The sequence below is a fragment of the Passer montanus genome, unplaced genomic scaffold, assembly GCF_014805655.1.
Source record: "Passer montanus isolate IOZ18808 unplaced genomic scaffold, ASM1480565v1 scaffold14, whole genome shotgun sequence".
In the NCBI taxonomy this organism is placed as follows: domain Eukaryota; kingdom Metazoa; phylum Chordata; class Aves; order Passeriformes; family Passeridae; genus Passer; species Passer montanus.
The window spans coordinates 629,513-645,014 of record NW_024360941.1 but is presented as its reverse complement, the minus strand read 5'-3'; the positions used below and the strand labels follow the sequence as shown (position 1 = coordinate 645,014).

Here is a 15,502-nt window from a genome sequence, read left to right as displayed (position 1 = left end):
ACATGAATATGTAACAAGTAGTTGAAGAAACAGCTAGAGAGCAATTCCTGAAAGGATTTCCCTATGCTAATCAATGTGAGCTGTTTTAATTAGCTGAGCAGCTGGATTTTAGCTGCTGCTTAACTACATCCTCACTTGTCCAGACAGTGGGAAGTCACAGTTGTGGCATTCATTAAGTGATGCAGAAGCAGACATCCTCAGCATACTGATGAGGATTGAATTGTTGCTGGACTTAATTACTGGTTCAGGATTTCTTGCTTGTGGGGCTGAACCCAAGGGAGAAGTAAAGTTGTGCAGGGATAAGTCTTAATTTCTAGATGACCTATCTATACTATGGAGCAGGTGATTTCTTAGGAAATCTAGATCTTTTCTAGCCTCCTGTACCTGCAGGGACAGGACAATGATCTAGCAGAGAACACGCAAATGTTCATTTTACAGAAAGACTGTGGGGACAGGCTGCTGCCAACTGTGTTTGTTCTGGTGCTTGTCTGATCTCCCAGTGAGCCAATATGGATGATCAGCACTAACAGGAAAAAAAAAATATAGAGTGAATCAGCTGATACTGAAGGATGAGAAGAGCAGCTGACATGAGGTATAGCCAACATTTGGTGATTTACTGTCAGATTAGTGGCAGAGTCATGGAGTTAAGGTTTTTTTTGTCAGTGGAGGTTGAGCTGCTTACCCCAAGGACTGCTGCTGGCCTCCCCGTCCACTCCCATCGTGTCTCTGGTGCCACCCTGATGCTCATGTGGCTCTGCAGCCAGCTGGAGCAGTTGGCCTGTCTGGCTGAAAATTAATCAGGGTATTTGGGATGGGATTCTTTGTTGTTAACAAAACCACGTGGCTGATCCAGCAGACTTGTGACCATGCCAACACAAGAAATGGTGAGCGTGGGGAAGGCTGTGCACTGTCTGCTTCTCTGACACTGATGGGGAAAGTGCCCCTGGACTCCATGTGCCATGTCAGCTAGTTTACACTGTCAGCTAGAGGACTGGGGCTCCTCAGCAATGGAGGCATTGAAGCAGCTGACCACTGTGGGTGCATTTTCAGTGTAAATTGACTTCCACGGGATTAATACAATTCTGTCTACTACACCCATATAATTAATTTGGGATACCTGTGAATCTTCTGTTTTAGCTTTAGGAACTTTTTGGTAGAACTAGTAAGTCTGTCTTTGGCCTGCAGGTGGTGGTAAATCTATCTTTTGCACCACACCTAATTTAGCTATTAAATTACTACCATCTTTATGTAATTCAGTTTGCAGTGAAATATTTTAGGTGACATTTAAAACATTTTGTGCTTGGAGTAATGTCTTCTAATAAGTTTTTAGACTGTTGTACTGTAGTACACTGGCTGTTACAAAGATGGCATGATTTCTAAAGTAACTGAGAGGAATATGTGATGCTTTTTATTAAACTAGTTTTTTGCCTTACAGTAATTTCAGCATGAGCTATTTTAAAATTCTTGGCTCACATTCCAAGAAGTCACAAGACATTAAAACTAGCGACATTTTAATTCTTTTTACTCTGTGTGTGGGTGTAAAGCAGGGTCAATAACCATCACAATGTACATTTCTTTTACATGGGTGTGTGAACCTAAGGACTAATACTTTATGAAAAGCTTCATATGATTTGACATAAAGAATAAATTTCTAGATGTTGGAGTAGATGCTTGAGAATAGTAATTTTTTAGAACAAGTGATCATTCTTTTTCGTTATTTTTGTTGGCTTTTTTTCCCCTTTAGGCTTTTATGTATGTCTAGAGTGATGTTTGAAAAAAGTGCAATCAGTTTTCCTGTAGAATATTCATTGTTGTGTCAGTTTAGATAAATAAACTAAAGGTCCTGGTTCTGATAAAGGGAGCAGGCAATGTGAAGGGCTGCTCAACTCCTGCTGAGAATCCCATGCAACCGCCAATAGGAGGGTGTGTAAGTGCATGAGAGAGAGGCTGGGACAGGCTAGTAGGTTGGGATGTCTTCTGTGTCCCAAGCAGTATCACAGTCTGTAGAGCAGAAGGCTGTAGATAGCCAGGGGAGACCCTCCCTAGATGGCTATGGGTAGGCTCACAGGCAGGAAGGAGACAGTCACAAGCCAGTCCTGCCTGTCATCTCCAGAGGCAAGTAAAATCCATCAATCCTCTGCCTGTTTGCACTGAACAGCCAAGCAGTCTGTCAGCCAGCTTGTGGGAATGTGCCCATGAGGTGCCCTCCACTGGACTGGAGACTCTGCTGCTCCTGAACCAGCTAAAGGACCAGATGGGTGAAAGAAAGCCCAGAATCTCCAGGCCTCTTGGCTTAGGTAGCTGTCCTGCTCTGGGCAGACACAACTCCCTGCCTGCTCCCTGGGAGATGGCTGTGTGATTTGGGCTTTATTCCACTTAAACAGCACCTCCTTCTCTGCTCTGTGGGAACTGCTGAGGTGAGTGATGCTCACACAGTCACTGTGTTGGGTCAGGGTCACCCTGCAGGAGCAGCCTTCTGAGAAACCTGGTGGCTACACCAAAATTGTGTTTGAAGAGAGACAGTGCTCAGTCAAGGAAGTGTCAAAGCAGAGCCCCAGGTGAGGGAGAAACCATGGTGTATGCACAGTAAGTGCACTTACTCCACTGAACTGTTTACAGCTCTTTGCCCAGTCTACCTTGTGGCAATTTTGTTTCCCTAATGCACAGATCTGAAATATGCTTTGGAAACATTTTTCTCAAGTATTTATGTTTAGAAAACCTGTCCTTGAAACCCAGAGTGGAGCCTGCTAGAAAGACTGAGTAGGTGTTTAACAATTTGAAACACACCACTCCAGGTTCTTTATCTTTCAGAAATGGTGACCCATAGGACCCTTTTCATACTGCTGCCGACTTGAAGTACCCAACTGCTTTCAGCATAGCAGGCACAGCAACTTACAGATCGCCTCTGAACTTATTGAGTGGGTTTTTCTGGGTGCAATGTGGGTTTTGAGGAGCTGGCAGGGGATGCTCATCAAAGCTATTGCCTTAGCTGGAAATTAAACCAAGTTTGTAATTTAAATCAACAGTTAGCAAGGTCTAGGCTAAATGTGCAAATGTCAGAGGAGTTGCTCTGGTTGTTCAGTCCTTCCTTGGGGCTGGGTTGAATGTCTAGTTTGCATATTTACTTATTCCATATTAGATATGACTCTGGTGTTGTTGCTAATGTTTATGAGATTCTTTAATACTTTGGAACTTCCTGCTGTCTGCACGGTTTTCTTCCAGCAATATGAATTTGAACTTTGCTTGTGTACATTGCAGGGTGACACAGGAGCTCCCATGCCCACAGCTAGTTGTCACACTGTCCCCTCAGATGTTCTCATGTAGTTGTGGGGGGAGTCACATTTTGGATGGATTAATATTTCCGTGCCATGTGCATTTGTGAGAATTTTTTTTTCCTGCCTTCTGGTTCATTGCTGTGCCTTATGAACAGGAGGAGGAGGTGGGAAAGAGGCAAGAGCCATGCAGTACAGTAATTGCTGCAGCTCCTACCTCATCAAATAGGAGAATTAAATTTGATTTGGTTATGTTAATTATTTGGATGGCTTGAGAGAAAACATGTCATTAACTGTGGAGCAGAGGAGGTTATGAGTAACCTTATCACTTCTCTCTTTGCAACACAGAATAAGAGACCAGGAGTTGCTTCCTATAGAGCAGGGATGGGTAGGCTCAGCATAAGGTATGGGTAAAATCACCAGCTGCCCCAAGAACAGCATCTTATATCAGTTGCTGGGGTTCAGTATGTAACAAAGTTATGAAGTTTGCAGTTCCTTTACAGGACTTCATGGGGAAAAAAAAATGTGTCTACTGTCATTTCCATGTCTTTAAAGGGCTTAAATAATTGTAAGCTAGATGTGAATCAGACTCTCCTGGGGGTAGGAAATGTAGTGCTTTGCCAAAAGGTTGTTGATGAGTGACCTGTTAATGGAAAATGGAAAAGAAAAACTGTCTTCTAACAGCTTGTTTTACCTGTAAGCACATAAATTTTCTAATAGAACCATGTTATCCTGGGTTCTAAATTACAGATAGTTGTATATTTGGGTTGCCTTGCTGCCCGTGATATATCCATTCTTCAACTTTACTAGGTAGGTTTCATGAGAGATTTTACTTCTTTGTTCTTTGCATTTTGATTTTAAAAATGTTTTCTATGTATCCTTTTGGTCCTCATGCCGTATGGAAAGCTTGAACTTCTGTCTGCATGACAACTCCGATGATTTCCAGACAAAAGTATTTGCTTTTATATGAGTGTTTATCAGATTCTGAGGCAAATTGCAATGGGTCAAAGGGCTTTTGCCAGTGGAAGAAAGAACTTGTTTCTTTTTGTTATTACTGGTACTTGAACATGTGTACTGCACAGATTTCCTAATTTCTGCCAATAAAACTTAAGTAAATCCCAAATTCTTAGTATAGAAAGTTACTGCTGCTCCAGGAGAATTCAGATTTATGTTACCAGACTTCAGTTTCCTTCCTGTCTGATAATAAATATGATTAAAACCCTAAAGAATGTATATATTCAGAGAAATAAAAGCAAAATTAAAGCTTCAAAAATGAACATCCAAAAGAAAGAGACTTGAGATACGAGGAGCTAAGAAAAGAGTCTGGGGTACATCTGTGAGGAACACACAACTAAAAGTGTTTCTTAAAGATAAGGCTGTATTTTGATGGGACACTTTGAAGGAAAACTAGAACCCTTTTCTAAATGCACAGTGAAATATGACTGATAGAAATGTTTTCTAAAGCAGCTTTGCGAGCAGTGTGGACTGGGGCCAAGCCACATTTGAACTGTTTCTGAAACCAGACAAATAGGCATTGTTTATCCTAGACTAGCCAGACTGTTTCAGAAAACAGTTCAGTCAGAGCAACGTTCATTTCTAGTCTTAATTAGTTTCCAGAATTACTGTAGCGGGAGGATGTTTTCATCCACATCCTTTTTGACTGTCTCTTTCTTCTCTCCTCCAAATCACCCCAGTCTTCATCGCACTGGAGGAATTGCAGCCATCATGTGCATGTGGAGCTAAACTGAGCCCTGACAGGGTTGGTGTGCTGCACCAGAGCAGACTTAAAATGCTAATGCACTCCCTGTGCTAACATTCTTGCTGATTGAGTCTGGTGTTGGAATGTTTCTGGAAAAGGCTTGATTAGTATACCTCTGTTTTGTTGTTAAGATGTTGTATTAATTTGAACCAGACATAGTCTGTTTATTTTCAGCCTTTAAAAAGTCTATTCAGCACTTCCAGAGGCTTCTCACCAATAAATATTCTTTATCTCTTGCATTTAAAAGAGAAAAAACCCTTCTTTTCTGAACTGGTTGGTTGGTTGGTTTGTTTGTGTTGTTTTGATTCCTCTGCAGCTTAGCACAAAGTGGAAGAATATTAATACCATATTCTTCAAATTGCACCATTTCTGAAAGTGGTAATCCCAAATTAGATTTGATTTTAGCTGCAGAAATAGTAGGGGCTGCTGTATCTCTTAAATAGAACATTCAGAGGAGAGGCATCAGAAATCTTAGTCTTACTAAGAAAACAGATGAGTTGGCAAAAGGAAACATTGTTCTGTCCCTGCATATCAACAAATATTTGGTCATGTTGTCTTCCTAACCCCACCCACTAAGTTATTACTGAAAAATGTTATCTCATCTGGAAGGGAAGACAAGTTGTTAAGTAATTGTTAAAAATATTTAGCAAAGGTTTGTAGGCTTTTACTTCACTGTGTAAATTTTATTTATTTATGAGAATATAATTAATTAAATACTTGCAATCTGTGAATATGCACGCCCACATGAGACAGAATGTGAACTTCAAGACAGAATTGAGAGACATAATGGATTTAATAATTGGCTTTCTATCTTTGCAGAGTTTTGAAGCCAAGCTGTAACCTGGTTTTCATTAAAAGGGGTTGGGTATGGTTTTATAGTGCAGGAGTTTTGGACAAATTTCTGTAAGATAACAATGCAGCGGAAAAAATAGGTTTGGCAAATCTTTTACATTATATGGGGAATTCTTGCATGGTGCTACTTAATTGTTTTCTCTTTGAGACATTAACCATGTTTTAATAATTCTTTTTTCTTCCATAAGCCAAGGACCCTTGTCATCCATAAGAGCGGCAATCAAGAGATGTAAGTTTACTTTTCCTTTTTGAGAACTGTGATGTTGTAAGATTGCTACATCTTTATTTTTAGTAACTGTTTAACTTAGTATGCAAAAACAAAGTAGCTGTAAATAAGTAAGCAGTAAGCTTAGGGGCTGTAATTTCTTTCTCTTTCTTTTTAGACCATATTTTTGTTCCTTCTTTGCAGTTGCTAACATTTTCTTATTTATGCACTAATGCATCTGTGCACAGATGTGATCCTTCTCTGAAGAGCTTGTGCCCAAGAGATGTGCCAAATTTTTAGTTCTTTTGACAAAATAGAAGATTGTTTAGTTCTAGTAAAAATCTCCAGCAACTGCTTATTCGCTGTACTGGGGACAGAATTAGACTCCCGTACTGGGCTTGTTTTGGAAAATAAAAGATTGTTTATAAATCTTGAATGACAGTTCAAACTCTTCTTCCCTGATTTCAGCATTTAAGTTCTTTTCCCCTTTCCCTGCTCATGATGTTCCCAAGCAGAGAGTTTATTTAGATGCATCTTGCAAAGTATTTTATGCTGTTACTTTCTTCCCCTTTTCAGTTTTATTTCTTTTCTATCCATTACTTTAATTTCATATTAATGAAACAACCCTCAGGATTCTGCTATGGGGAAAAATAAATTAGTGTATGTAGTACTGATTTGTTTCTACTGGACCTATTAGTCAAGGACTCATTAGTGTGGATTAGTTTGGAGGTAGTGAAAGGGCATCATGAAAGCTTTACTCAGAGCTAGTCTGCATGATGCTGTCCTTAAAATGCAGCAATTTATTTGTGCTGTTGCTGCCACAGATGGAAACTGGAAAACAGAGAGCACCAGATCACAGAGGGCCTTTTGTGTTGAAGTCAGAAATTGATTCATACCGCCTAAGCCCCAGTACCTTTCCAAACTGAGAAATCATCTACGAGATCATTAAGCATTTGATATCTGTTTTTGAAAATTCAGTAGCAAGTGATTCTTTGTTTTGAGGCATAATCACATAAAAATCCAGTCAAGAAGCTGTGGCTTGTGGTACTTACTTATCAACATGTGAATAACTATGATGAAATATACGTACCATGTGAATTATTCAGATAATAAGCTAGCAAAATAATATCCATGTACATAGCAAGGCATTGTGTATGAAACTACAGTTTTTTGTATGCTATTACCCAGTGCTGTTAGGGTGGACCTATATTACAATGGAGACTGAATAATTCCTAACTCCCCTTGCCATTAATCTGGAAAAAGTATGATATTCTCTGGACAAGTGTATTTCCCTAACAGAGTTAGAAATCTGTCTTTCCTACTCCCTGATTGGGCTCTTACTCTCAAATTTTGAAGAAACATGGTAAGTACAGGGTTTCAACTTACCCACCTGTGGACAATGCTGTATATCATTTTGTTTCGATAAGGCTCTCCATTTCTTGTGACCAGAGAGAAAGAAGGTTTATTTTCCTTTGGTGCCCTGACCACAATTCCAGGTAGAAACAGTGTCATTTTCAGTTCTTTGACTGCTCCATATGATTCAGAAAAGTGAACCACACATAACCTGAAGGAAGCAATCATATGAACATGAGATTTGCTCAGGATCTTTTGATCTCAACTCCTCAGAAGTTACCCCAGGATCTTTAATGATGGTCTCAGGCCTGGACACACCACTCTTATCCAGCTTCCACTGAAATCAGTGAAGCTGCTTCCATCGATGCTAGCACAGCAATGTGCACAAAGAATGGCAAAGAAAGGGGAAAGAGGCAAGCCAAATGCTGCAGTAGTGAGACAAAGGGGAACAGTGTTTTCACTCACTTCTCCACTCTTCCAGTCCAGTCTGTTGTTGGGAAGCTAGGGCTACAGAAGCCAGTCTCTTATCCTAAAATGTTAGAAGAACCTGTGGGCTTGTTCTATTCTCATTCTGTCCTAAGTAAATACATGGCTGAATGAAGGATGTGTAACAGCTTGTGTGCACTCTGAAGCTATGGCTTTCCATTTGGCAGGTTTGCAGCCATTTTTGGCTGTGGGTTTTGTTTGTTTTTCATTCTGTTTGTTTTGCTTGGGGGCTTCCTAGGTTCTTTTGGCTCCCACTTTTTTCCAACCAGATCAATTCTGTGACCTCATTTTCTTCCCCATCTGCACAAACATTTGGGCTGGCATAATGCAGGGAATGGTGCAGAGGCAGGAACACACAGCCCAATGAAAGGTGTAGGAAGGAGTGAAGTGCCTTCATAAATTATGATTGTCAAATATGAGTGAAACTATGGACTTGCTCTAAGGATGCAGTTACAAAGATTTTATTCAGCAGCAATGTCAGCCTCTATAGTGCCTAACAGTCAGATCAGCTGTGGAAAAAGGTACAGAGGTGGGGTGGGAAGAAGAATTCCTGTAACCACCCTGGGGGCGGGAAGAAGAATCCCTGTAACCCCCCTAGTTTATTATTCTATCAGTTCCCTCCCTGAAGTTGCACAGAGAAGCGTTGGAGCCAGGAAACAGAGGCAGGAAAGAGACTGCTGTTGGGGGTGGCATGTTCCTTCCCCTGTGCTGCTGGTGGTCTGAGCCCAAGATAAGCAGGTTCAGGGAGGTAAAGTGAGACAAAAACTGTGCAGACAGTGGTTATTTTTTTATCACTGTGAACTGGGTGTGGAGTCGCATGAGTGCTAGCATTCCCTCAAGGGGAATCAAAAACCATGTTTGGAAGGGGAATTGGGCATTACCATCTCTTTAGCTACATTCAGGCATTAAATCAGCCCAGCTGTAATGTCAGACAATCTAATATTTCCTTGAGGTGCCTGGAAACAGAACCAGAAAAGGAGCAAGACCTCCCCCTTGTGCCAAGAAACAGTTTGGGAGAAAACTGTCTTACTGCAGAGATGAATGAAAAATTCCAATTAGTTTGAACCTCTGCATCTTTTCTTCACAACTATTTCGTACAGAAGTAGTCTAATCAGATGTTGGGTGAAATCAAGGCTCTTTTTTCCTCTTATTGCAGAGATCCATGAAAATTCCAATTAGTTTGAACCTCCGCATCTTTTCTTCACAACCATTTCATACAGAAGTAGTCTAATCAGATGTTGGGTGAAATCAAGGCTCTTTTTTCTGGTGTTGGCTTGAGGATTATCTGATCATTTTAGTGTTCCCTGAAGAAGGATCTCTGCAGTCATGTAACACGTTTGATATTTCAAAAACCACAAGCATGGCCTGTTCCGTGGGAGCATTCTGTCAGTTCTTCAAACTGCATTATTTTGTAGGTAAGGGAGGGAGTGTTTGTCCACTCTTGAGGCTTTCCTTGTAATACTGTAATGAATAACCTTTATTCCTAATCATCTATATAGTGAAACAAATGATTTCTTAGTCTAATAGTCTCCATATTTCATAGGTTTGGAAGAAATGTCTAATGTGGTTTTAGAAAGCATTGAAAGAAGGTGTGTTTTTAAATATTAGCACATGTCCTTGCTGTAGAAAGGCTTGGCCTGTTTGAAGCTATCTTTCCAATCTTTAATGCAAAATTAAATTTGATTTTAAAAAACACTCTGCAATGACAAAACCGTTCAGTGTTTCATACAGTTTTGCTAATGGAAGCACACAAATATTGTTATGGTCTTTAATGCAAAATTAAACTTGCTTTTAAAACACTCTGCAATGACAAAACTGTTCAGTGTTTCATACAGTTTTGCTAATGGAAGCACACAAATATTGTTATGCAGTGTGTACATTGTGGAAGCACTCAGTGCCCACAACAGAACCTTATCTCTGAGCAAATCCTTGATAACTTCAGTTGTCTTTGTATTGCCTTAAAAGGTTTCCCAAAAGACTGTAATTTCTATCCCAGCTGTCTTCTAAAGGCTCAAAGTTGCCACCAGCTTGTCTGTAGCATCGAAGTTTATGGGTTTGAGATGTAATGGTGGTTGTACTTACACAGATGTTTCGATCCCAAAGCTTAAAATGCCCCCTGCAACATATGTATGTATTTCAAATACAAATGACATATTAATTATGCTTGAAAAGTAGGACCCTGAGAAGAAACAGTCGAGTGTTTCGATCCCAAAGCTCAAAATGCCCCCTGCACCATATGTATGTTTCAAATACAAATGGCATATTAATTATGCTTGAAAAGTAGGACCCTGAGAAGAAACAGTCGAGAAAAAATTTGAAACATAAGTATGCAGCACAAATAGGATACACTCTGCCTCCACATGTTTAAAAAGAATAGGATAAAGACCACTAAATAGTTCTTCTAAGAACTATGTACAAAAGAGAAATCTATAAGTCACTCTGCCCTCTATTACAATATTACAGTAGATCTGCCCTCTATTTACAGTATTACCATTAACCCTTTATGCTGTAAAAGGTTAAACACATTTAGATCCCTCATTGACACTGGCTAATAAAGTGCCTCATTGACACTAACAGAAATAAACCATACTGACAATGGTATGAGTTGATTTGATTTTTTTTTTTCCCCTCACAAGACCAATAAAGTTATAAGATTAAAAAGTGAGGTTTTTATGCACTGATATTTTCCTGTCCTTCCCCTTCTGAAACTACTTTGCTTGTTTTACTTACATACCCCTAAGCATAAGCTTCTGGAAATGTTAGTGATTCTCACCCTGAGCATTTCTTATTGTTAAAGTTGAGAAACCAACTGTTTTCAGTTGTCAGTGTATAAAGCAGCACTGAAATGCATTTCCATTGACTCCCCTGATGGAAGAGAGGTTTTTTTAAATCTTAAAACTGTCCTAATTTGAAATCTGGATTTTTCTGATGGGAAAATTAATAGTATGCTTCCTCAAGACAATCCCCAAAGGGAAAGAAGAATGGACTTAAAGGCTCAAAAGACCACAAGGCTAGAAAAATGGCTGCTGGTTTTTCTCTTGTGTTTTTTTTTTTAAGTAAGGTATATTTTTTTAACAAATATACCTTAAGTAAGGTATATTTTAACAATTCATGTATTTTTTCATGTACTTTTTAATTAAAATTAATTTCTTAGAAATAGTGAAGTAATAAAAGCTGTGCAAGTCTGGGGACAAGGATTATTTAGAAAGTTTGTAATTTTTTTTCCCTAGCATTTGTGGAACACCTGAGAGCAGAAGATGCAGTAGCTTTCATCTCTGTTTCTACTGTGAATTTAAATCCTCTTAAGAGCTTCCAAAACAAGATATGTTCTAAAAGTGTGGTTGTAAAATAATATGACTGCAAAAGTGAGATGTTGACAGAAGAAGAGAAGACCTTTGTCAGTGTCATCAAAAAATAAATGTTTAGATAAAATGTTTATACACATGGAAGTAACTTGATTCCATTAATGCTTGAGAGATATTTTTTTCCCAGAAAAATGAGTACATCCTGAAAATATATATGATGGCTTGGACATTAGTTCTCCTAAGGAGACATGTTTATATATTTATATATCAGCTAGTAAAGTTATTTTTTATATAAATATTTTAATTGTTTTGTTTTCAAGAGAGTTGATTTGTTTACTTGAATTTTGGAGCTTGATAAATTACATAGATACCTCATTGGATTTTTTTTGCCTATGTTAAGAAAGGAAAAAGGTCTTTCAGGCTTTTTTTTAGGTTTTTCCTGTTTAATAACTTTGATAAATAGAAGCACATTTAGAGTCTCACAGGGAGAAAGGGCTTGTATAATTTATCCAGAAATTAAGGAATAGTGAAGTGAGGTGACAGGTTTATTAATTCAGTTTTACCTTCCCCATTAATTAGGTTTTACTTCTCCTGCCTTTATCATTGGATTCGGGCTATACCCCAGGCAGGTGCATTGACCGCATTTACCAAAAAGACACTTTCTTCCATCATCTTTGCAGAAGTGATCTTGGATTTGATTGGTTTTGGGGTTTTTTCCTCTAACCTGTGTGTTAGATAGTGCTATGCTGACATCTCTGAAGAGGGAAGTGAAGATGAAGTGTTTATTTACTTAGTCAGACAGTTATTACAGAATTGATTTAGATGTGAAATAATTTGAGATATGCCTCTTGTTGGGATCAACCTGTCTGCCTGTACCTCTGTGGTAGGGAATCCCAACTTCTTTGCATCTGTATCAAGTCCTCAGTGTAAATTATTACTTTTGAAGGGGAGAAAAGGCGGACCCAAATAAAGGACAATTTTAAACTAGAAAAAGCATTCAAAAAGATTTGATTTCCCTGTCCTCATTCCCACTGTGTTTACTTGTTGAGCCATACAGTGGACATTTCCATGTTCAGTTTTATTCTTCATGGTTAATTTATTGCAAGGAAAACTTCTAAACAGCCACTGTTAAAATTGGCAATCGGCTAGAAATAAAATGTACTTTTATTTTCTTTTTTTTAGGAAATAAAAAAGTGAAATAAATAGTGTTGTGAATAGACATTACAGTTATCCCTTTACAGCACTGGCACATGCACTATCCTTGCATGACTAACCCATTTGATCATGGCTTCTGGCACTCTGAAGCCTTGGTTTGTTCTCCTTTACCTCCTCTTTGTCTTCTGTAACCCCTTCTTTTTTTCCTCTAGCACTCATGAATAGTGCACATCCAAAATGCCCTGTCGAAGAGGTATGTCTGACACAACACTCTGCAACTCTCCAATCAAGTATGCTTTGCTGATTTTGGCTAATGATGCTGTCATGTTGCACAATAAGATGCTACCACTCCCTTAAATTGCACTTGCTGTGCAAAAAAAATTTTCCTTGGATAATTTGTTTTTCTCTCTAAAGAAATCCAAATGCAAATGCAATGTGGCCATTGAAAAAAAAATATTTGAATGTAAATATGGCAAAACCAGAAAAATTAAGAGGTCAGGATTTGCTTATTTTATGTAGCTTAAAACACATGATTTGAAAAAAAAAAGTTTCTGACTCTTAATCCACAAGTGATTTAAACTTTAGCAAATATCTAGCTAGGAACATTTAATGTTTTCTTTTTACATGAAGTAGAGTGAAATATCTTTTTAGGTTCTGTGCCTTAGTACTTTTCCCTTCTATAAAACAAACAGAAAGACATTAAATAAGATTGAAGAGCACATCTCAGAAATTATCCATCAAAATGAAAAGCCTGATATGTTTGACAGTTCCTTTTGTTTAATCCATGTATCATTTTAATGAAAGGAAAAGAAGTTTCAGCTCTTGGGTCCCCACAATGCAGAATATAGGAAGGTTTGGAAGTGGAGAAGACAGGGGAAAGGACCATCTGTCTTGGTGGTAACTTGGACATAGAGAGACTTTAAATGATTATGAGACTACACTCTGACTATGTTAAAAATTTCTCATATTTAGTACAAATATTTTTTTTAACCTTGGCCAGTCTTAAAATCTGGTGTTTAGGATCAGATGCTCTATGTTTTGCATTTCATTGATAGTGTATTGGTAAAGGCTCTGCTATTATCCTCATATTGCTGTGACAGTATATTTTAACCTCTTCAAAACTTTTGTTTCCTTTCTTTAAATAGCTTCTCGGACCTCTAGCCATAGTGATCAACAGAGGGACAGAAGGTATGATGCTCTTATTTATATTGCAATTAGGTGTTACTGTAAAACTTGTTAGATTGTGTCACAGTATTACATTTTATGGCTTTCTCCTCTAGTTTATTTTTTTCCTTGGCTCTATGCTTAGTATGTTTAGAGTAGACTTGGAAAAAAATGGAAATCCTTTGATTTTTAAGCACGATAGGTTAAGAGTTTGAGGAGTTCTCTCATCAACTTTTGTATGTGTCCTCAAAAGGAGAATGCAACCAACCATCAAACCTCTGTGGAGCTGTTTTATTTTCCTGACATCTATGTACGGGATCACTTCACAACGAAAATAAGCACACTTTCATGCCTCCTTTCAGTTTCTCAAAGGGTATTGAGAAAGGAGGTCACTAACCTGGATGGCTGGTGAACTGAGTCTGCCATTATTTTAGATGTGAAGGAACTGTACCCTTCTTTTTTAAAATTGTTTTTAAAATAGTTTTAGAAGTTATGCTTCTGCAGCTTTATTTTTGTCAGCAGACAGAAGCTTCTGTAAGCAGATGCTTTATCTGCTCACAAAAGTCCCTTTTCAAAGTGGAAGTGTGTGAGATTGTGGATGGATCAGTGGTGCTGCAGGGACCATGGCCTGGGAGCACAGACCAGCCCTGCAGCTGATGCTCTGAAAGAGCAGGTACAGTGGTAAACCAGGACACAAACCTGTGGTCCTTCACTGTCATGGAAGTCTCTGTAGTGCTGGGTGATGGAAGGAGATAGGCCCTGTCCCAAAGGCCTTGTGGGGCTTGCTTTGCCCCACTTCAGCACCCTGGGAGGTTTCCCTTGGGGTTTGAGGATAGACAAGTTTTTGGGTATCCAGCCAAGAAGCAGTTTTAATTGCCCTGCTGTTTTCAGATTGTAGCTGGCTAAGGGCAAACACATGATTAGTTCTCATTATCCTGTGAAGACTAAGACTTCTGCCATCTAATTGAGTTACACTTCTGTTTAAGGACTTTAAGCATTTGAATTATTTCACTGAAACCAGTAAACCTACTTTTTGGCTAAGGCATTTAATTAGGAGCTTTGAATAGAAGCCTAAGTGTTTGTTAGAAAGGTCAGGTAAGTTGCTTTGAAATCATGGAAAAACACATTTTGTTAAATCAAAAAGACCTGTGATATTTTTATTTCCTGTTCCAGGAAAAACTTGGGCTGTTTATTTGTAAATGTTTGAGGTAATTATTCCCCTTTGCCTTCGTTTCCAGGCGTCCTGAAATTACAATAGTTGCTGCTGAACCCCTCCGGCCATCCTCCTGGTTTCCAGGTGCAAGTCCTGTCACTCCTCAAGGATTAGGATTCCCTTCTGCTTCATCTCATGCTCAGTGGAGGAGAAATGAGCATCTTCCAGCTGAGGTGAGCATGAATTTACATGAGGCATTTTTTGATTTACAAAGGTAAAAAGCTCATTAGGTTAGACAAGAACAATTTTTGCTTGCTCAGACTTTCATCACATTGAATAGAAGACTATGACAGTGTTCTTTTCCTCTGTATATGTTAATTTAGTATTTTTTAATTCATATACCAATTTTTTTTAAAGTATCATATCTGGATGTACCTTAATATTTATCTCTCTATTTTCTAGCTTCCACCTTCATACGAGCAGGTGATAAAAGAAATCAATCAAGTGCAAGTCAATACTACAAATAACAATAATGCTGCTGCTCCTAGACATACCACTACTTCTGCAACACAAACTGACTTCCCAGAGGAACTAATCAGCCATTTGCCAGGAAGTAATGTAAAAACTAGTGTGCCTCCACGCTGGGAATCTGCAGGCTGTCGAGGTGAGGCTGTTTTGGATTTCTCTGTCATGAAAACCTTACTCTGTCTTCTGAAGATGCACTTTATTGTTGGTCTGTGCAGCATTTAATATGAATAACAGTTAAATTTCTGTGAATTATTACTACTCTAAATTTCT

At 38.7% G+C, this 15,502-nt stretch overlaps 1 protein-coding gene across 4 annotated transcripts in view; it reads left to right on the top strand.

Moving 5' to 3' along the window:
• Positions 1–15,502, top strand: part of SH3D19 (SH3 domain containing 19) — an 82,027-nt gene that overhangs the window by 33,061 nt on the left and 33,464 nt on the right. For 2 of the 4 annotated variants that reach the window (XM_039699848.1, XM_039699847.1), the window contains exons 3-6: positions 6,072–6,112; positions 13,533–13,575; positions 14,790–14,937; positions 15,167–15,368. In XM_039699848.1, coding sequence (XP_039555782.1) covers positions 6,072–6,112; positions 13,533–13,575; positions 14,790–14,937; positions 15,167–15,368 — 434 coding nt within the window. Of the gene's footprint in view, positions 1–4,022; positions 4,083–6,071; positions 6,113–12,599; positions 12,641–13,532; positions 13,576–14,789; positions 14,938–15,166; positions 15,369–15,502 lie in introns of all 4 variants that reach the window. The other 2 variants (XM_039699850.1, XM_039699849.1) reach the window with 2 other exon arrangements.